The 19,124-nt window shown below is 43.3% G+C and overlaps 1 protein-coding gene across 3 annotated transcripts in view; it reads right to left on the reverse strand.

Annotated features, from left to right (window-relative positions):
* Positions 1–19,124, reverse strand: part of Pde4b (phosphodiesterase 4B) — a 538,982-nt gene that overhangs the window by 36,219 nt on the left and 483,639 nt on the right. For all 3 annotated transcript variants that reach the window (XM_040757097.1, XM_021228452.2, XM_040757098.1), the window contains one exon: positions 405–517. In XM_040757097.1, the coding sequence (XP_040613031.1) occupies positions 405–517 (113 nt within the window). The remainder of the gene's footprint in view (positions 1–404; positions 518–19,124) is intronic.

The raw sequence follows: 19,124 nt of genomic DNA on the forward strand, positions 1-19,124 counted from the left end.
GCAAGGGTTTGTCAGGCTGAAAGATACTCTGTTTTCTCTTTAAAAAGTACTGGACCTACTTTCTCATCAAACACGTGTATGCTGCACTGATTAAAATGTGGCAAGTCCAGCACTCTGTCAGGTGAACTGAAGAAGATTTCAGTTTTCTACTGTTTAAAAAGAAAAGGCATCAACATTTGTAAAAATGATCTGGAAGCTACACAGATGTCTCTCACTTAGATCCAATACTGTGCGGGTTCAAAGATTTATTTCTGGGCATTAACACGGATTAAGAAATTTCAGTTTACTGTGGTCCCTGGGCACAAGCAAAGAAAAGGTGGCACTTCTACAAAGTCTGGGACTGATCCACAGACAGGCTGCAGCCTGGAGCTTCGGTTGTAGTTTAGAGAAAGGGGTGTTCTTACCTTGTTTGAAGCCATCTCGCTGACAGAGCGGTAGGTCTGGATGGTCTCTAGCTGGTCTAAGCACCAGTCTAGTTCCTCCAGTGTCTCCATTGCTAGTTTCTGATATGATTCTTCTGCAAACAAACACACAGACAGGTAGTTAGGCTGCAGCGGCTGCAGGCTGGCCATAGCCGAGTCTCCTCCGCCTCGGCTGCTCCCGGCGCCACTGACGGTGCCCCCTTGCTCCTTCATTGTTTGCTTGCCGACTCCTTGCTTCCAAGCTCTCTCTGGTGCTCTGCCCGGGGGTGGCTGGTGCCAAGTTTTCACCCCCTCGCCTGGATGAGGTGTCAGTGATCTACCAAGAAACTTCCTCAGAGGAAGAAGGCGGGAACCTGCGCCCAGACGCTCATCTGCATAACTGAGCCCTAAAACTCCGGGCTGAGCAGAGTTTTCTCAGGCTGCCTCTGCCTTAGTCATCCCGGGGCTCTGTGGGGTGTGTGATGTCATTTCTGAGTGTTTTCACTCTGGAGGAGAAATGAGGAAGGCTTCCCCTCCTTTTGCTTTGCTTTTAGGTGAAACCTTCTCGCTATAGCCAGGTGGGGGCAATTGTGTGACTGTGCTGTTCCCCAGGAAGAGCACTCATTCATTCTGGGGGAAATACTCCAGTTAGGTTCCTTTGGACTCAGCGACACTGATCCACCACCGAGGCATAGGCTACTCCTTTCTTTTCGTGGATTCTCTCCCTAAACTAGAGGTAAAATGAGGTCTCCCCGATGATAAGACTCCAGTCTAGAGAAACTGTCTGGAGTTTTACGTGAACACGTTTATTGGCCTGGGAGTCTTGTGGCTCTTGTTATAATAAACAAAGCCAAGACTTCCCTTGGGTAGTGCCAGGGTCACAGAGAAACTCTGAACCGGACTTTCAGGTGGAGCCAGACTTGTGCTTTTCCTTTGCATCGATGCTAGGGGGTCTCCTTTGTTGCTGTCTGGAAACTTTTCAGTGTTCCATACCAAAATAAAAAACCAAACAAACAAACAACCCCACGTGAGGGGGGACAAGAAACCAACAGTGCGTTCAAGATCATACATCTGGCTATGATTGGAACGCTCTGCTTTTTCACTTCCCAGGACACGGCATTCCGTATCCAAAACTTTGTGGGTCCCAATAAATATTTCAGGCTATTGACTTAAGACTTAGGTTAATAAACACCGAATTTATGTTGTAATTTTAGGTGAATTAATGTAGCTTAAGGTACATAAAGCAGGCAGACTCTCCACATACAAGTGAGAGGACCAGCAGCTAATCACACATTCCAGAACACAAGCATACAACAGGCACTGATAAGATACAACGTTCCTGCCTGCTTTAGAATGCTTACACAGTGACTTGAAAGATGTTTATGAAGAAGCCTTCTGAGATCACAGAGCCTTTCATTACCACATGAAGAACTTTACGTGTGTTGCATCAAATATCTGGCGCAGAAGGACAGAACTGAAGTGTGACTGCAGGGAGACGGGGTGGCCTGTCCCATAAATGCACACTTCACAGAACGGGACACTTGTTTATCCTTGCAGGGTGCGCACACTTCAGGGAAAAGAGGGGTTAAAGCTCAACATCCTGTATGTCATACTTGAAAACCCACAGAACCACCGGAGGTGACTCCCTCCATCTTCTTTTCCACACCCCTCAATGTGCAGACAAGCATTTAGGTGTCTTTCAATAAAACTCACTTCGAGCCAGACTTTCACATACCTCGCCTCTCTTCTTCATCTCTGCAAGGCTGCCTCAACTCCAAGATTCTCCTCTCTCTCTCTAGTGTGTCCCGCAGGCAGCACCCCTTCCCCCCAGTTTTCTAAGGGGAACACTTCTTCAACAAAGCTTTGCCTGAAGGGACCGAACCCTTGCACCCCCACTTCCTGCCTCCCTCCCCAGCTGCTTGGGCTTCACTGCCTTGGTGTCTTCCACACCACCACCTGCAGCCTCTGTAACTGGGACCAGACATTCAGCAGGCCAGCCAGAAGAGGAGGGGTTTGCTCAGAGCTGTTGGAATCAGCAGATATGCAAAACGACTGTAAGATAAAACAGCGCAAGGCAAGGCACATTTGTCCGCAGAAGAAAAGGGGATCCGATTTCCACTCCAGATTCACACAGGAGACACAGAAGTATGCAGCAGAGGCACTGAAAGGGGAGACCCTTTTCAGGGGTGTCCCCCAGAGCCCCACTGCTGCGAGTGGAGCATATACAGCACAGCCTTGCTACCATCAGAGCAAGCAAACTGAGATGTGCCTGCCTGCCTGACAGACCCTAGAGCATCTTGCTCCTGTAGCTTTCTCCTTTAGGCTAACCACAATGTTTTTTTTTTAAAGCAGACTATTTCATCTTCAAACTCTGTTGGATTGGTCACTTTCCAAATTCTTTCCCCCCGTAATAACTGCTTATTTATTAAGATATTTTATTAATTCTTTCATAATTTCACACATTGTCTCCATACATATATTTTCCAAATCCTTATCCCACGGTCAAGATTTCATGCCCCACTTATCACAAATAAGGCAGAGGGCACAGACACAAGTGGGAGAGAGGGATGTTCTAACACTTGCTACTCAGGGTTGTAACTAGGAAAAGGGCCAGTGTAGCTTAACCCTGGCCTCCACCTTGTGGCTTCTTAGCCCTGGAACCACAGTCAAGTGTTTGGGACCCAGCAGATACCCAGGTGATACCAGTCCAGATGGGGATGAAATGCCTGGGCAAGCCGCTCACAGAGCCTTGGGCACTGGTGAGACAGAGAGCTTGCGTACACTGTGGTGGGAAAGCACCAGCCCCGCAGGGAGAACCAGGCAGCCTGGCTTTCTCTTTGAATACTTACTGTGTGATCTTAGGCTCCCATACACTACAACTGTAAAAGGAGAATATGCATGTTCAAGTTATAAAGAGAAAAGGCGACAGGGTGTATATAGTGTTTAGCAAAGAAGTCAGCGTTCAGTAGGTGCGGTGAGCGGTATGTCGGAGCAGTTAGTACTGACAAGCAGAGAAACCCAAAGGCCCAGCACCAGGGAGGATGAGGGTGTGAGGAGGAAGCAAGACAGCAGAACTGCACGTTCAGTGAGAACCTTTTCAGCAAAGATCTGCAGCACATTTTTGCAGAGCCTGGGACAAAATGAAAGTGCCAAACCCCAGGAAAGAGAACTGGTGGAAGAGCTGGAACATGGAGTTTTTCCCTTCCTTCTGCATTCCCTGTCATTGTTCCCCATGATGTTCTTATTTTACAAAACTTTCACACAGACAGAGAAGCTGCAAAGATAATAGAGCCCCTACACGCTCTCATCCTGCTTTCCTTGTTGCTAACTAGTGTTTTACATCACTGTAGTACCTTTGCCTCAGTTAGTGAATGGCTTGGTGAGTTTCACTTAACATCGTGTTCTTTCAGGCATAGGATACCATGCATGGAGACACAGACCCTCCAGGGGACTTGAGGGGCTGTTCCTATGACTGAGGATGTGCGTGCAGCTCACCAGCTACTGGCAACCCCTCATACAGCAGCCAGGGTGCTGTGCTTTGCCTGGTCTGGGAAAAGCAAGGCAAGTGTTTTTCTTTACTACAAGTGTTGGGCAAGGGGGTTTCCAGTATCTTACTTCACAGTATAAGCACAGAATTGTTTGGTTTTCAGTAGAGTCCTAAAGGTACTGCTAATCCTTCACCGAGACTGGCTGGGTATCTAAGTCAGAGGTTGTGCTGATAACAAAAACTAGTCATTTGGGAAGAGGGAACCTTAACTGAGATGTGCCCATCAGATTGCCTGTAGGCAAGTCTGGGGGGCATTTTCTCGATTCATGATTGATGCTGGGCGGGTGTTATAGGTAGTCTTGCAGTATATAAAAAGAAAGCTGAGACAGTCGTGGAGAACAAGGTAGTCAGCAGCATTCCACCATGTTCTGCTTGAACTCTTGCATCCAGGTTCCTGCCATACTTGAGTTCCCATCTTGGAATCCTTCAGTGATGGACTGTGATCAATTGTTGCCAAATAAACCCTTTTCTCCCCAAGTAACTTTTGGTCATGGCCTTTATCATGGTAGTAAAGAGCCTACTGGAACATGATAAATAAGAAATTTGTCCCATGGAGACACGGGCTCTGTTTGCCATATTGCACCCTTGCCATCTCAGAGCACAGACAGGTCTTAACTATTTCCCATCTTAAGACTTTGCACAGCACACTCACCCAACTTATATACTTCTTGCGCCTGTACCCAGCCTCTGCTGGAGATCATAGGAAGCAGTAGTCACAGGTGGTGATGGGAAGAAGGAGGGTGGATAGCTTCTGGGATGCCAAGGATCAGAGGAAGAGAGTGGTTAAGAAAATTGGGCTATGGATGTAGCTCAGTGATAGCGTGTGCCTGCCTAATGACTTGGCTCCATGTTTGATCTTCAGCACTGCAAAGAGCAAGCAGGCAAACAAACCAAACACACCTACCAAATGAGAAAAGTATTGGAGAATCTGTCTAAGTAGCCAACTTTATTTGCAAGACACAAGTTCTGAGATAAACTATGAGCTCTGAGGCAGTCAGTATGGGCTCTTCTATGCACAGGGCTGTATGCTAGTACACATATTCTATTTCCAGAAGGCCATATCTCTGCTTCTGTCATGTATAAGATGGTCCTGAAGAGAACAACGCTGTCACCACAGAAGCAAGTGTCAAGGGAATAAGAATGAGTACTTCAACCATGAATGGTGGTATCATTGAGCCTAGCATTCAAAGAGAAACCATAGGAAAAGTCAACCTTTTTCCTTCCATTCCTCTAATAGTGGCTGAGAAAGCTCTTCCTTCAACAGAAAGGCAGGATGTATCATATTTGGTGAATGAGCAAAAATTATAATTAATTTTAATCCTGTAATGATATATTGTATTCAAATAGTTCTTTTCTCAGAGGATCTCCACAGGGTCCATTAATCCTTGCAACACCTCTCTATGACAGACAGTCAAGAGGGTATGATTGATTTCTATTAAGGCTTACGCCAAGGACAAATTTGGCAGTTGAAGCATCAGACACAATAGTGCCCTCCAGATTCCTGGCAGGATTGCATTTTGCTCTGTTCTAAAGAGGACTCAGCTTAGAGCTGAGAAGCAACCGTGTTCCTGAAAGTGCTGCATTTAAAGTCACATCTCATCATGTCTTTTCTACTTAAAATTGCATAATTGCTTTCCTGAGTGTTGCCAGTCCCGAGTCTCCTCTTCCCTTTTCTTTTCATCTAGTAGAGCTCTCAGCAGAGGGGGGCTGTGCAACACTTCCTCAGAAGCCTGGTATGACCCTTACATTCATCTTCTCCAGGACTGGCCTCAGGCCACTTACCCTAAGTCAGCGAAACTAAACTTCTTCACATGTAAAGTGAGGACAAGAGAACTATTCTGCTCTTAGGAGAGTGTATACAACACAGGCAACATGCCTTTAATTATAATATATGTCATGCAAACATATCCTTTTTATTACAAATGGGATGTAGGTGCATTGTAGAAAATTAGGAAATGGCAAAGGAGAAAACCTTGACATAAATCTCAGTGGTAGACTCCATTGCTAACATCGTAATGCAAACTTTTTCATTTATGTCCATGTATTTACATACAAATGTATATAACTTAAATAAAATCACAACGTATAATGCTGCGGAACCTTTCTTTTACTCAGTCAATGCTCTCTCCTCTGCCCTCCCCCAGTTTTATAAATTTTCCATTCATCTATTATTTAGGAACATAGTCAATTTTCCAGTCTTTTCATTCTTATTCAGTAGCAGAACACACTCGTGTGTGTGTGTGGTGTGTGTGTGTGTGTGTGTGTGTGTGTGTTAGAAAGACAGACACAAAGAAGGAGCATGGTGTGAAAGGGCAATTAGAAATCTCTGAGAAGTTACATGCAGTCAGCTACTCCCAGTCAGAAAACACGACAGTAGATATGAACACTAAGGAAGTCAGTAATCTGGTTGAAAGCAGACCTTAGGCTCCCTAAAAACTGGCTTGGCAGAGTAGGGAATCTCAGTGTGATCTTATTACCCCCTGACTTCATGGAGGAGGGAGACAGAGGTTCCCTAACAACCTTGGTACTGTCTAAATTGAAAGTTACTTCCTCAATACAAATGAGGAAGTTGGAATTCAGAAAGGCAAATGCCCTACTCCCACAAATACACATGATTAGGAAGCGAAAACATCACAGCATACCCCAAATATAAAGTTTCCTTCAAGTTAAATGCTATTGGAATACTACCTAAATGCTATTCTAGTACAGCTTCATATATATATCAGGACTATGTCTGCTAGAAAAGAAGTATAAATATCCTTTCCCTTATGAGTGTCATGTAATTGAAATGTCTTCTCTTGAGAAGGTGACAACTGCTTGCATAGTGGGTCAAATTGGTCAGAGCAGTTACCACATGCAACATGTAGCGTAAATGTTCTAAGCACATATACGGTAGAAAACAAACAAATAAATGCTGTTACCAAAACCCACCTGAAATAAAATATGATCCAATTTATACAATGTGCTAAAGGGACAAAAATGAATCTATGAAATAAGAGGTAAATAATGATCACCTGGGTGGGGGGACAGACACGTTAGTGACCAGAATGGAAACAAAAAACTACTCCCCACATTGCATTTCTTCATTTCTTTACTTTTTTTAAATTTTATTTTCCAGTTTAAATTTAGATAAGAAACGAGGTTGCTTCACAAGTCAGTTCCAGGTCCCTCTCCCTTTCCCTCCCCTCCTCCCGTGCCCTCCCCCAACCCCCCCCGTTATCCCCTCATTCCCCCAGGGAGGGTGAGGCCCTCCATGGGGGTGTCCATAGTCTGTCATTTCATATAGGACAGGGCCTAGACCCTTCCCCAAGAGTTCAGGGTGAGAGTGCACCTCACATTGTTCTATGGGAGTCCAAAGTCCGTGTGTATACTTGGGATGGGTACTGATCTGCTGCCCAAGGCTCAATAGATTCCCTAGGCCTCCTCACTGACACCCAGATTCAGGGGGTCTTGATCAGTCCCATGCTGGATTCCCAGGCTGATGCCTGGGATTCAAGAGTTAACCTTTGTCTGGTCAGCTGTTTCTGGGGGTTAAACAAGCCCAATCTTAATCCCTTTGATCATCAGTCCTCCCTCTCTGTTACTGGCTTTCTTGAGTTCAGCTCAGTACTTAACCTAGGGAGTCTGCCTCTTCTTAGATCAGCCACTAAATGAAGTTTCTGTTTCCCAGACCCTCTGGCCATAGGATTGTAGGCTGGCATTCCCCAGATCTATGTCTAAAATCCATATATGAGAGAGTACATGCCATGTTTCTCTTTTTGTGACTGGGTTACCTCACTCAGGATGGTTTCTTCTAGTGTCATCCATTTGCCTGCGAATTTCATGATTCCATTGTTTTTTTCTGCTGAATAGTACTCCATTGTGTAAATGTACCACATTTTCTCTATCCACTCTTCGGTTGAGGGACATCTAGGTTGCTTCCAAGTTCTGGCTATTACAAATAAAGCTGCTATGAACATAGTGGAAGAGACATCTTTGTTGTATGAATGGGCATCTTTTGGATATATGCCTAAGAGTGGAGTTGCTGGGTCTTGTGGTAGGTTTATTCCCATTTTTCTGAGGAATCTCCATACTGATTTCCAAAGTGGCTGAAACAGTTGGCACTCCCACCAGCAATGGAGGAGTGTCCCCCTTTCACCACATCCTCTCCAGCATAAATTGTCATTGGTGGTTTTGATTTTAGCCATTCTGACAGGAGTGAGATGGTATCTCAGAGTTGTTTTGATTTGCATTTCCCGGATGGCTAAGGATGTTGAGCACTTTCTCAAGTGCCTCTCAGCCATTTTAGACTCCTCTATTGAAAACTCTCTACTTAGTTCTGCAGCTCACTTTGGCTTGGGGGCTTCAACAACTGTGAGGATTAAGCTAACAACACATGTCAGAAACATCTTGAGAGTTTTTTTCTGTTTTCTCACCTCCTTCTCTTTGGTCTTCACTTTCCTGAGAGTAGATAGACATGTTTCATAGATAAATCGTATAGAGATATGGCGTGGCTCCAAGGAAAGAAACAGAGATAAGAATGACTCCCAAATGTCCTTTCTGCTAGATTATGCCTTCTTGGTACTTGTCTAGGTTAGGCTGTTGGTTTTCACCAAATCCTACTGACATACCAGTGCAGTGACCTATCAGGTACTGGCAACTGTACAGGAAACTGTCCATTAATTCATCCTTTCATCAGAAATATACTGAACATCTACTATGTTCCAGGCCTGCTTCTGGGAACCATGCTGATTATAATATTGAGTAAGCCGTCTTAGGAACCAAACTGTCATGGTGTTGAATAATCAGCAACCCATTTGCCATTCTTTGAACAATAAGTTAATGAACTTAGAGGTCTTACCAGCTTCACTTCTGTTTTTCCAAAGATGTGAGATGAATACATTTGCTAGATTCTTTACACTCAGCTAATGACCCTAATTTTACACACCAGCTTCTAGCTCTGTGAGTGTTCTTAGTCTAGGTGCCTTGAAAAGTGCCAAGTGCCTCAATACTAGCATGCTTATTTCATTCTTACGTTCTTTTCCATAGTGAAATAAATATATGTTAATATTGTAATATGGTTTCTTCCACATGGAAACAAGACTCGTTATTTCAACAGGTTGATGCCATTGGCCTATTTATTTGGTGATCTTCATTATGATTTTATCTCTTGTAATTAATATCACCCTTCTTTCTGTCAAGCCATGGTACTCAAAGCTGTCTATTAAACTTTGAGTAATAGCTAATGAAGCACGCTCATGTTGGAATGCAACATCTCAGGAAAACGTGTTTTGAACCTTAAGTAGAGCATTCTTAGAACAAACTGTAGCCACTAGACAACACTTACATGATCTTCTTCCAAAAGCACAATTTATGAGCCTTAGGTGGGCTTCCTTTAGGCTGGACTTTGTTCATGTGTCTTGATAAATATGGAATATTGCAATTGCTTATGACAGGGACTTCACTCTGGGTGGATTCACTGGATAGTTTCACAGCCCTCAAGGGAAATAACAGCAGAAAGTAGGTCATTTTGATGCCGCTGTCTTTAGCAACTCCTCAAGACTCCGAATTACAAATCTCCAATCATAACTAGCGTTTGTGTATATAACTTGACAGTTTACCAGGCACTTTCACTTGTCTGCCTCATTTTTTCCTTGAAAACTAAACCCCATGGGATAGAGTAATGATGATGATGTGCAGTTTCCATGATGCCCATGAGAAAACTGAGGCTTAGGAAGGTCCCACAATTAACTCCAAGCCTTAAAATGAAAGAGAAAAAAGGTAGGGGGAAAGAAAAGGGAGACAGAGAGAGGACCTAAGCTCTGTGACTCTACATCCTGTGATTATTTTTAAAAACAAGCCACAAGCCACGATATCAGCAGATGGTCATCATGGAAGTTAGTCTTCCTTGGAGACATACAGACAAAGCAAAGCGAAGTCCCTGATGTGCCAGCTGGTTGGAAGCTCTGTTCCTCTTGGTTCTTGCCCCCCAACTCCCCTCGGCCATTACCCAACTGAGAAATCTCCTCTCCAGAATGACTCTGACTTGGGTATTTGACTGTTAATGAAAAATCTGTGGTCATTCAATCAAAAACAACAATAACAGCAAAATATGTACCTCCCAAGTTAAAGGAACTTAATCATTGGTGGTGGTTTAAAATTTGCTTCCTGGAGCTATACTGCTCTGGGGGTTATGGTCTAGAATCATCTCTTACTGTCAACCAGTCTTGAAGAAACTCCTTAAACTCTGTGCGTCCATTTTGTTTCTTCACCCACACAATAAGAGCAATAGTACCTGTTTATATAATAAATCTTAACTATGTGCAGTGGAACTAAGAGGTGGGGTCTTGAAGAGATAAATATGTGTAGAGCACTCATGAATGGTATTGGCAACCTTATTAAAGAGTTGAGGGGACCTAGATTTTCTGTCCCTGCCTCCCAAGGGAGGACACATTGTTGTCCCCTGCAGAGGACTTTTGTGCTACAAGATGCCATCTTAAAGCATAGAACAGCTTGCTCCAGACAGTGAACCTGCTGGAACTTTCATATTGGACTTTACCCTCCAAATTGCAATAAATAAAATTCTATTACCCATTTCAAATATTTTGTTCTAGCAACTGGTACAAACTAAAATGTCCTCTTCAATTGCAGTTGTCTATGCAAGGGATGATGGTGACTAGCACTATGGAGGGAGACAAGTGAATTAGAGACATTTAAGAGGGAAAGACTCTTGACCTCCAGAGTACATGGTTGATGTTTAAAACTCACATCCCTTCAGATTTTCTGGTCCAGAAACATGACTTTTATCAGAATGTTCTGAGTTAATTCAACCCAAACTAGTCATATGCACAAGAATCTAATGACAAATCCAATGTTAATGCATTAAGATATGTCGAGAAACAGCTTTGTGAAAGGCTTATCACCAAATTATACCCATTGCTGGGTAAACATAAAACTTGGAGAGCAGACAGCCAAGTGCTTTGTACAGCTTCTTTCTTCCAACTTGACGCCTTCAGCTACACTGCTATGAGATGTTGTAGTTGTCTTGACTCCAGCTTGCACTGGCTTTCCCAGTTCTATCCACCTAGCTAGTGTACGGTTTATCTTTTAAGATTTGGCTTGAAGCCATGTCTTCCCTGTTTCCTCAGCATTCTAGGTTGTTCATAAGCATTCTAGGTTGATTTAAATTCTCTTCCTCTAAGCTCTCACAACCCATGCTGACCACTACTCTTAACTGGCCATATTTTACCCAACTGTTTCTGCTTAAAACACACCACTAGATGCTAACCTTAAAAACAGAAGATATTGGCAGATTTGTTGACTTGCCCAAAATATCAGAATATTGGTATATCCATTATTGAAGGGAGAGGGGCCTTTGCTGATGAATATACTAAAGGCATCAATGATTCTTGTTCCTTATTATTTTTCACTAGTTTCCAAATAAGCCATGTTCTTTCTTGGTGATTTATTCAGTGTTACAAAAAATAATGAGCTCTGAGCGTTTTGGTTTTTTTTTCATTCTTGCCTAGATTTTTAGAGTGGCTAGTTTAAAAATGTGGGACACTCTGTCCACTGGACCTTTACAAAAATCACTTGGAGATTTTTAACTTCCTCAAACAGCTATGTTCAGCAAATTATTTATACATTTCTATATATCAAGTGTTACTAGAATGCCAACTGGCATTTTTAATTATAAAATTATATATTAATTGTAAAGCATATGTGAACAAAATCCAGAGGCAGCATAGATAGAGCTTAAGGGTATCAGGATAGGAAGGTGCGGGGAGAAATTGAAGATGGTGATGAACGGGTGGGATTTGACAACAAAAATAATGAAGCAAGCAGGGGAGCCAATCACACCATGCAGTTCCATTTGGAGCAGCAGCCATGTCAATTCCCCTTCCCCAGAACATCTGGCTATGGGTAGAGTTGGATAAAGCTGCAGGGGTAACACAGTCACAGGCAGAGCTTGCCCAGGATAGTGTTGTATGCTACACCAAGGAATCTGACTTTATTTGGCAGGCGATGTGGAGTCATTGAAAACTGTGCGACAAAAGAATGGTATGTGCAAAGTGCTTTATAAATCTCTTAATCCACTTTATAATCGTCTAGTGTTTTGCAGTTATGGATTACTGTCCGTGTGTCATCTTTCTTAATCCTCATCATACCTTATGGGAACACTCTGGTTGTCCCTATATCGTAAAGAGAGAGACTGAAGATTCGGGGTGTCCGTGTTTCACCCCAAATCTCATAACTAGTAAACATAGAACCCAGAGACTTGATTCTAGTCATTTTGGCTCCAAGCTCTGGTTTGTTTTGTTTTGTTTTTGCTATATGTAAGGAACCTTTAAGCACAGGAATTGTTGCCTTGGTTGTAGCAAGTTGTAACATTATGAAGCATGGTGAAGGACACACATGAAGTAAACTATTACCAGAGATTGCTATTTGAAGCAAAGACAGGTGCTTAAGAAATAATGTGGTTTCAAATTAAGGTGAGTTTCACAGGGAATTCAAGGTTATTTATGTCTTAATATTAGCCTTATTTTTGTTTCTTAAAAGATTTATTTTACTTTTCATTATGTGTGTGTGCATATGTATGAGTTTAGGTATCAGTAGAGTCTAGAAAAGGGCATCTGATACCATGGGGTTTGGGTTGCAAGTGTTTGTGAGTCTCCCATTATGGGTGCTGGGAACTAAACTCCAGTCCTTTTCAAGAGTAGTATATGTTCTTAACCCCTGAGCCATCTCTGCAGCCCCCAGACTTTATTTTTAGAATAAAGAATACCAAGAGGCAGTAGGTAGCAGAAGCATTGAGTCTTCTGTTGAGTTCAAATGTGGTTAGTGGAGAAGAGACCAGGAGTTTTCTGAGCTCACAAAACATTGTTGCCTAAAATCTGTTTCATCTGACTCTAGGAAAGAGTCTCTACACAGAGCAGTCTTGGGTGACTCAGGTCACACAGGTAACTCAGGTCACCTGAGAGTGGCTTTGCATTTGACAGTCCATGTGCCAGAAAGAGTAGAAACGTGCTCAGACTGCTTTAGGATCTGGGATTCCTGTATCATCCAGTATGATAGCTAACCCCCAAGGGTAGCTACTGGGTATCTGAATGTGGCTACTCTGGTGTAAGACATGCTGCAGATGTAACATTTTGCTTTGTATGAAAATAATTAAAGACAACAGGTCAATACATGGTTATAATTTATAACAGACTGAAATAAAAGTATTTTAGATATAACTTAAGCCAGCTAATTTATTAAAATTAACTGTACTTGAAATCTTAAAAGACTACTCAGTGGATAAGAGCATTGAACTCTCTTGCAGAATATCTGGGTTCCGCCGCCAGCACCCACATATGGAATATTCCTTTATATTATGTGACTATATGTTGCTGTGATTGGTTTAGTAAAGAAGCTGATTGGCTAATAACTGAACAGGATAAGGTTAGGTGGGAGGGCCAAACTGAGAATGCTGGGAGAAGAGGGGAGGAGTCATAGGAGATACCAGCAGACACAGAGGAAGCAGGATTTGTAGAAAATGAGGTAACAAGCCATGAACCATGAGACAGAGAGTAGATAAGAATATGGGTTAAGTTAAAATGTAAGAGTTATCTAGTAACAAGTCTGAGCTAACTACCCAGAATTTATGATTAATAATAAGACTCTCTTGTGGTTATTTGGGAAGTGACTGCTTAGACACAGAGAAACGCTACCTGTACCTACATGGTGACTCACAGTCTGACACTCCGGCTCCATTGGATCTAATACCCCCTTTTGGCTTCAGATGATACTGGGATTCATATGATATACAAACATACATGCAGGCTAACATACATGCAAAGTAAAAATAAACTGTAAAAAATGTACTTATCTCTTTCCATGTGCTTGCTAGAAAATTTTAAAATTACCTATGGGGTTTTCACTATACTTTTATTGGACCATACTGTTACAGAGTATAAGGCTGTAGCTAGAACCAGAATATTCCAAGGCCTATGTTTATCCTGCCATAAATGCTTTCAAAGGAGTGCTAATGATGATAAAGATTGTAGCTAACCCAGTAAGTCACTGTTTCTAAGCACTTGAATCTACCCAACTTAATCTTTATCATAATCTGATGAGATGGATGTTATCATATATATGTAACAGGTAATTTTATGTTATGGATGAGAAACAGGGAAATTCAGTAACTTTCTCAAGGCCACAGACAGTGAAGAGCTAGACTTTCAACTTTCTGAGTTTGCCCCCAAGCAATCATGGAGGCTCTCAAGGCTCTGTGCTGAGAAAGTCCCAAGGAGAGACTGTTTTTCCTATTGAACATCAAGCAAGACTTGAGAAATTGTGTTCATCAACTCATTTAATAGCTGCAGCAACCCCAGTAAATAGTTATTAACCATCTTTCATACTGAACAGACAAACGAAAGCTCAGAAAGGCTACATGGTTTGTCCAGTAACTATCAGTTGGACCCCAGACTCTAATCCAGCCTGAATTCATAGTAGCATTTTATCAGTTTAGGAATTACATGCGAACACCTTTGGGACCATTTTGAGGCTAGAATTGTCTTTTTCAAAATTACTCCAAGAGTTGTATTCGAACCCAAATTTGGTGCTAAGCATTCCATTTGCTCTGACCTTCTTAAATACCATTTTCCTAGAAATTCCATTTCCTCATTATCTGTGGAGAGTTAATTAAATCTTTGGGTTTTTTTTTGTTTTTGTTTTTTTGAGACAGGGTTTCTCTATTTTTTTGGAGACTGTCCTGGAACTTGCTCTGTAGATCAGGCTGGCCTCAACCTCACAGAGATCCACCTGCCTCTGCCTTCGGAGTGCTGGGATTAAACGCGTGTGCCACCAACGCCCGGCAAATTTTTATTTTTTTTAATAACAGAAAAGAAACTGGGTATGGAGGAATATGCCTTTAGTCCCAGCACTTTGGAAGCAGGGGCAGGTGGATCTCCTTGAGTTGGTCTTAGTTTGGTCTATACAGTGAGTTCCAGGCCACCCGATGGTACTTAGAAAGACTCTGTCTCAAATAAACCAAGCCAACCAATCAACCAAAAACCCCGTTATTTATCTCAAGTAGTTTCGGGAAGGGCTGGCCATTCATCTCCACTAGATCACTGGCCTCGGATCCCATCATCCACCCCAGCATGGGGTGTGCAATGTTTCCATTAGGCAGAGGTAATCATAGATTTTAGAGATAAAACAGTCGGTCTTCTTGAAGACTTTCTTAGCCTTTGGGGTTTTGTCTATGTGGGGGGTGGAGGCAGGGCTCAGAAGTGGTAAATGTGAGGAAGGAACACCCAGCAGGAAATTTGGACTCTCAGAGAGTTGAAGGGGTTCTGGATGAGCGGGTAGGACTCCCACATGTGAAGACAGACAGCACAAGCCAGGCTGAGACAGGAGTTTCGTGGAGTGTGTGTTGGGGAAGGTTAACAGCAGGCATTTTGCAACCCTCATGAGGAGACAAACAGTTGCTTTGTGACAGATCCAGAACTTGCAAGGAGATGTAAAATTAGGGCCCAGGTTTCATGGCAACCCAAGTTGACACAATAGCAAACAAGAATAGTTTGAGAGTCAGAGAAGTCCAATGCTGAGTATGTCACAGCTAGCTGGCTCTCCTTAGGCCACCTTCTCCTTATTTAGACGTGCTTCCGTTGCTGCCCCGAGTTCCCCTGGTCTGTAAACGACGTCACTTCACTGAATACAGCTCCAGACTTTAGGAAAACAAAATTTTGTATTTCAGCAGCGGTTTTCCTGGCCTTTCTCCCTCCGAAGAATTTTAGTTCATTTTTTTCCCAGTTTACTCTTGGAGTTTGTAGCCATCAGCGCTGCCTGTTCCTTCTCTGTTTCTTCCGCTCTAACACAGGGTCTGCTGCAGAATAATGCACTGTCTGTTTAAATGTGATTAAAGATCTCAGTGTTTGCTTTAAACCAATATTTACTAGTAAAACCCAGCCAATGTAAATGTGCAAGCTAGGCAGAAAATACTGGCTTAAATCAATCTCCCCAGAATACAGACAGACAGGCAGACAAAGATTTTAGTGGGAATTTTGGGTTTTGGAAGGCCACTTCTGTCATTTTGACCTTTTTTTTGCCAGCTTTACACATATAGCAACTGAATACTGATTCAAAACATTATCTAGATAATGCAATCCTAAACTGTTCAAAAGTAGTTTTGTCACTAGCCAAGGTTAGGAGTTCATTATTTTTCCATAGTGTTTCTTCAGGCACTTGAAAACAATCCTGCTATCTGATTTAAAAGGTTCCCTTGAATCAGGAACAAACGAGCTTCTTGACACAGCAGTAAACTTAGAATACTAACTCTTTTTAAAACAGCTCGTTCTACAGTGTTGCTGTAGAAGCAGAGCAGGCACTGGGAGCTCCAGTCAGCTTTGCTGAGTTACAGCTTCAATTTTGCAAACTTGCTTCAGTTTATTCATTGGCTCGATTCATTGAATGAGTGAGTTGTGGCTACACTCTGAATGAATTCTAAGCACTTGTAGTGTAGATTGGAAACTATTTCGCCTAGCCAGCCAGCCAAACAGAAAGCCCTAGTTGACACCTAACAGCCCAGCTCTCAGGAGAAGAACACAGAAGGGAGAGATGGAGGGAGGGTCCTAGCGCAGCCCCTCTTCTTACACTGTGAACTTCACAGTTCCCATACTGCGCTTCTCCTGTGAGAGGAAACACAGGTCTGAGTTGAGGACCGATAAACGATTCATCTGTAAGAAAGGCCACTGAAATTGCTAATGGCAGCCTCGAGGAGCGCTGGCTAAACAGCAGGCACTCAAAAAACACTTCCCTCATATACAGATGAAAGAAGATATATTAACTATGTGTAACTTGCAGGTCTGAGTATAGAATTTTCTGGATTTATGGGCAAAATCAATGTCTATGTCTAATGGTGATAAATCCATTTGTTGCTTCCTCTAATTCCAACTGTTAAGAGCCCACTATACAGCAAAGACTGGAGGTTCCATTAAAAGGGTGATATTTACCATCACGACCATCAGCTGAGGTTTCATGTGCATTCTGAATGAAATAATTTGAAAAACAAAACCCTCAAAGTTGATAAGGTATTTATTATCATTAATTTACAAATGACAGCCCGGTAGACAGGAAATGGTAAATAGGACAGGAAAGGATCACCCGAGCGTGAGGACCTGGCAGTGGACTACACTGGGGACAGCAACAGCAGCTGCTCTAGTGGGCAAAAGACTCAGTCCTTGCTGCCCTCTAGAATTATGTGGCCTTGAATGGGCACAGAAAGGAGCACAGAACATAAATAATGAGGGCATAATACCAAGCCAGGTAGAGGCATCCACAGGCAGACTGGCAGGGCCCAAACGAAATGAAAAGCAGGGAGCAGAAAGATGTCACACGGGACTTAGTGCCAAGGAAAAACAGGGCAGAGTCAGAGTATGAAATGAGCAGAGCCGAGATTACAAGCTCCTGAATGGAGGGAGGAGAGAGGAGGAGAGCTTGGGGCAATTAGGACAGTAAGAGTATTTAAGTGGGCTCTCACTGGGAAGTGGCTGGGTTAGCAGTTGCAGAGGAGCCTTCTGTAAAGACCTAGGCTGAGAGCCATGCAGGGAAATAGAGTGTTGATGCTGGCATGAAAGAAAACAGGTTCTAAGCCATGTTTTGGAAGCCAAAACCACAACAACAAAAATGGATCTTCATAATAGATAGGGTGCAAGCAGTTAACTCTCACCAAGTTCTTAGCTGTGGAGTAGCACACAAGACATGAAAGGGAGGTGGGTGGTAAGTGGCAAGATGCCTGGGTCGTGTGACATGGCCTGATTCTCACATGGTCACAGGAGTGGGGTGCACCTCCAGAGAATGGACAGAGATCAGTCGTGGACTGCCACAGAGCAGTGTCACAGGCCTGGACATGCTCACTGCATTCTGATTGGCGCATTTACAGATGACTTCCACACCTCCTTGCTCCCTCTACATTTCACCAGGCCCCATTGGGACCTGAGTGCAGCAAAAACCAGAAACGATGAGTGATAATGTGTGGGGTGACTTCCAACTCTTCGGGGCACACGCTTAATGTGGGAGGCTGCTCTCTCCTCTGAGTATGTAAGCCACCACACCAAGCCTTCCCTGATGGAAAAGATTATGAAAACCCAAAAGGGCTCTTAGAGGCCAACTATATTTTACCCAACTCTTTTCTTCCTAGGTGATAATACTCAGACCCAGAGAACAGAACTGACATCCACAAAAAGCACAACCATTCTGGCTACAGTTTCTCCATCCAAGCTTGAGGATACTAAAAGTAAACATGGCAGTCACTACCACTGAGGTCCTGATGGTTCATAGAGACCATTTCAGGGAGACTGATTTCTTTCCTTGAGTGGAGAGCTTGAGGGAGGTCACCTGGAAGATGGTACACATTGCCAGGGTTCTGTAGGATGAAGAGGAGTATGTGTGGCAAGGGACAGAGGAAGATGGGAAATGAATTCAGAGCAGAGGAAATGACATCTGACAAAGTTAAGAGAGCTCATACTCAGAGGTGCTTAGAGTTGCTGCAAGGGTTGAGTGGTCTTATGACAATGGAGGATGCAGATAGAGCACTGCTGGAATTTACGAAGATGTGCAAACATGAAGAAGAGGTTTACACGGTGTGATGCGGTAAAGAGTTCATGTCAGAACCAGAGACTTATAGAGTGCCATAGGGGGAGATGGGGATCTTTATTTTTAGGTTTTTGGGCTAGCTATTGGTCTTTTGCAAATTCTCAGCTGCTGTGTTGGTGTGAAAGTCACAGGCAACACAGAAATGTGTGGCTGTGTCCCGTAAAATCATCTGCCGAAGCAGGTAGCTGGCTGGTGGGACACTGTTTGCTAATCTTGGTTCAGAGGTCTTGAGAGCCAAAGGTTGCTGTTTTACCTGGGGGAGACAGAGTTGCAGCCTCCCAAAGACTTTGGCATACCGAGCCTGCAGCCTCTCTCACCTAAGGCTTGGCATCAGTCTGCAACGTTGCCAGCAAAGGAAGAGAGACAGTAGAGTCCATGTGGTACCTGGGCCAACCTTGGGCTGAACAGGGAGATAACTGGGAGACGATCCAAGTGGGCCAGTGAAACCAAAGTCTCTCAAGAGTGAGGAGGGAGACATAAGAGTTACAAGAGTTGGGGGTTCTCAGTCATGTGATGCAGGGAAGGTTTGATTTGCTGGCTTTGAAGACAGGAAGTGGCTA

The sequence above is a fragment of the Mesocricetus auratus genome, unplaced genomic scaffold (genome assembly GCF_017639785.1).
Source record: "Mesocricetus auratus isolate SY011 unplaced genomic scaffold, BCM_Maur_2.0 Super-Scaffold_100014, whole genome shotgun sequence".
Lineage (NCBI taxonomy): Eukaryota > Metazoa > Chordata > Mammalia > Rodentia > Cricetidae > Mesocricetus > Mesocricetus auratus.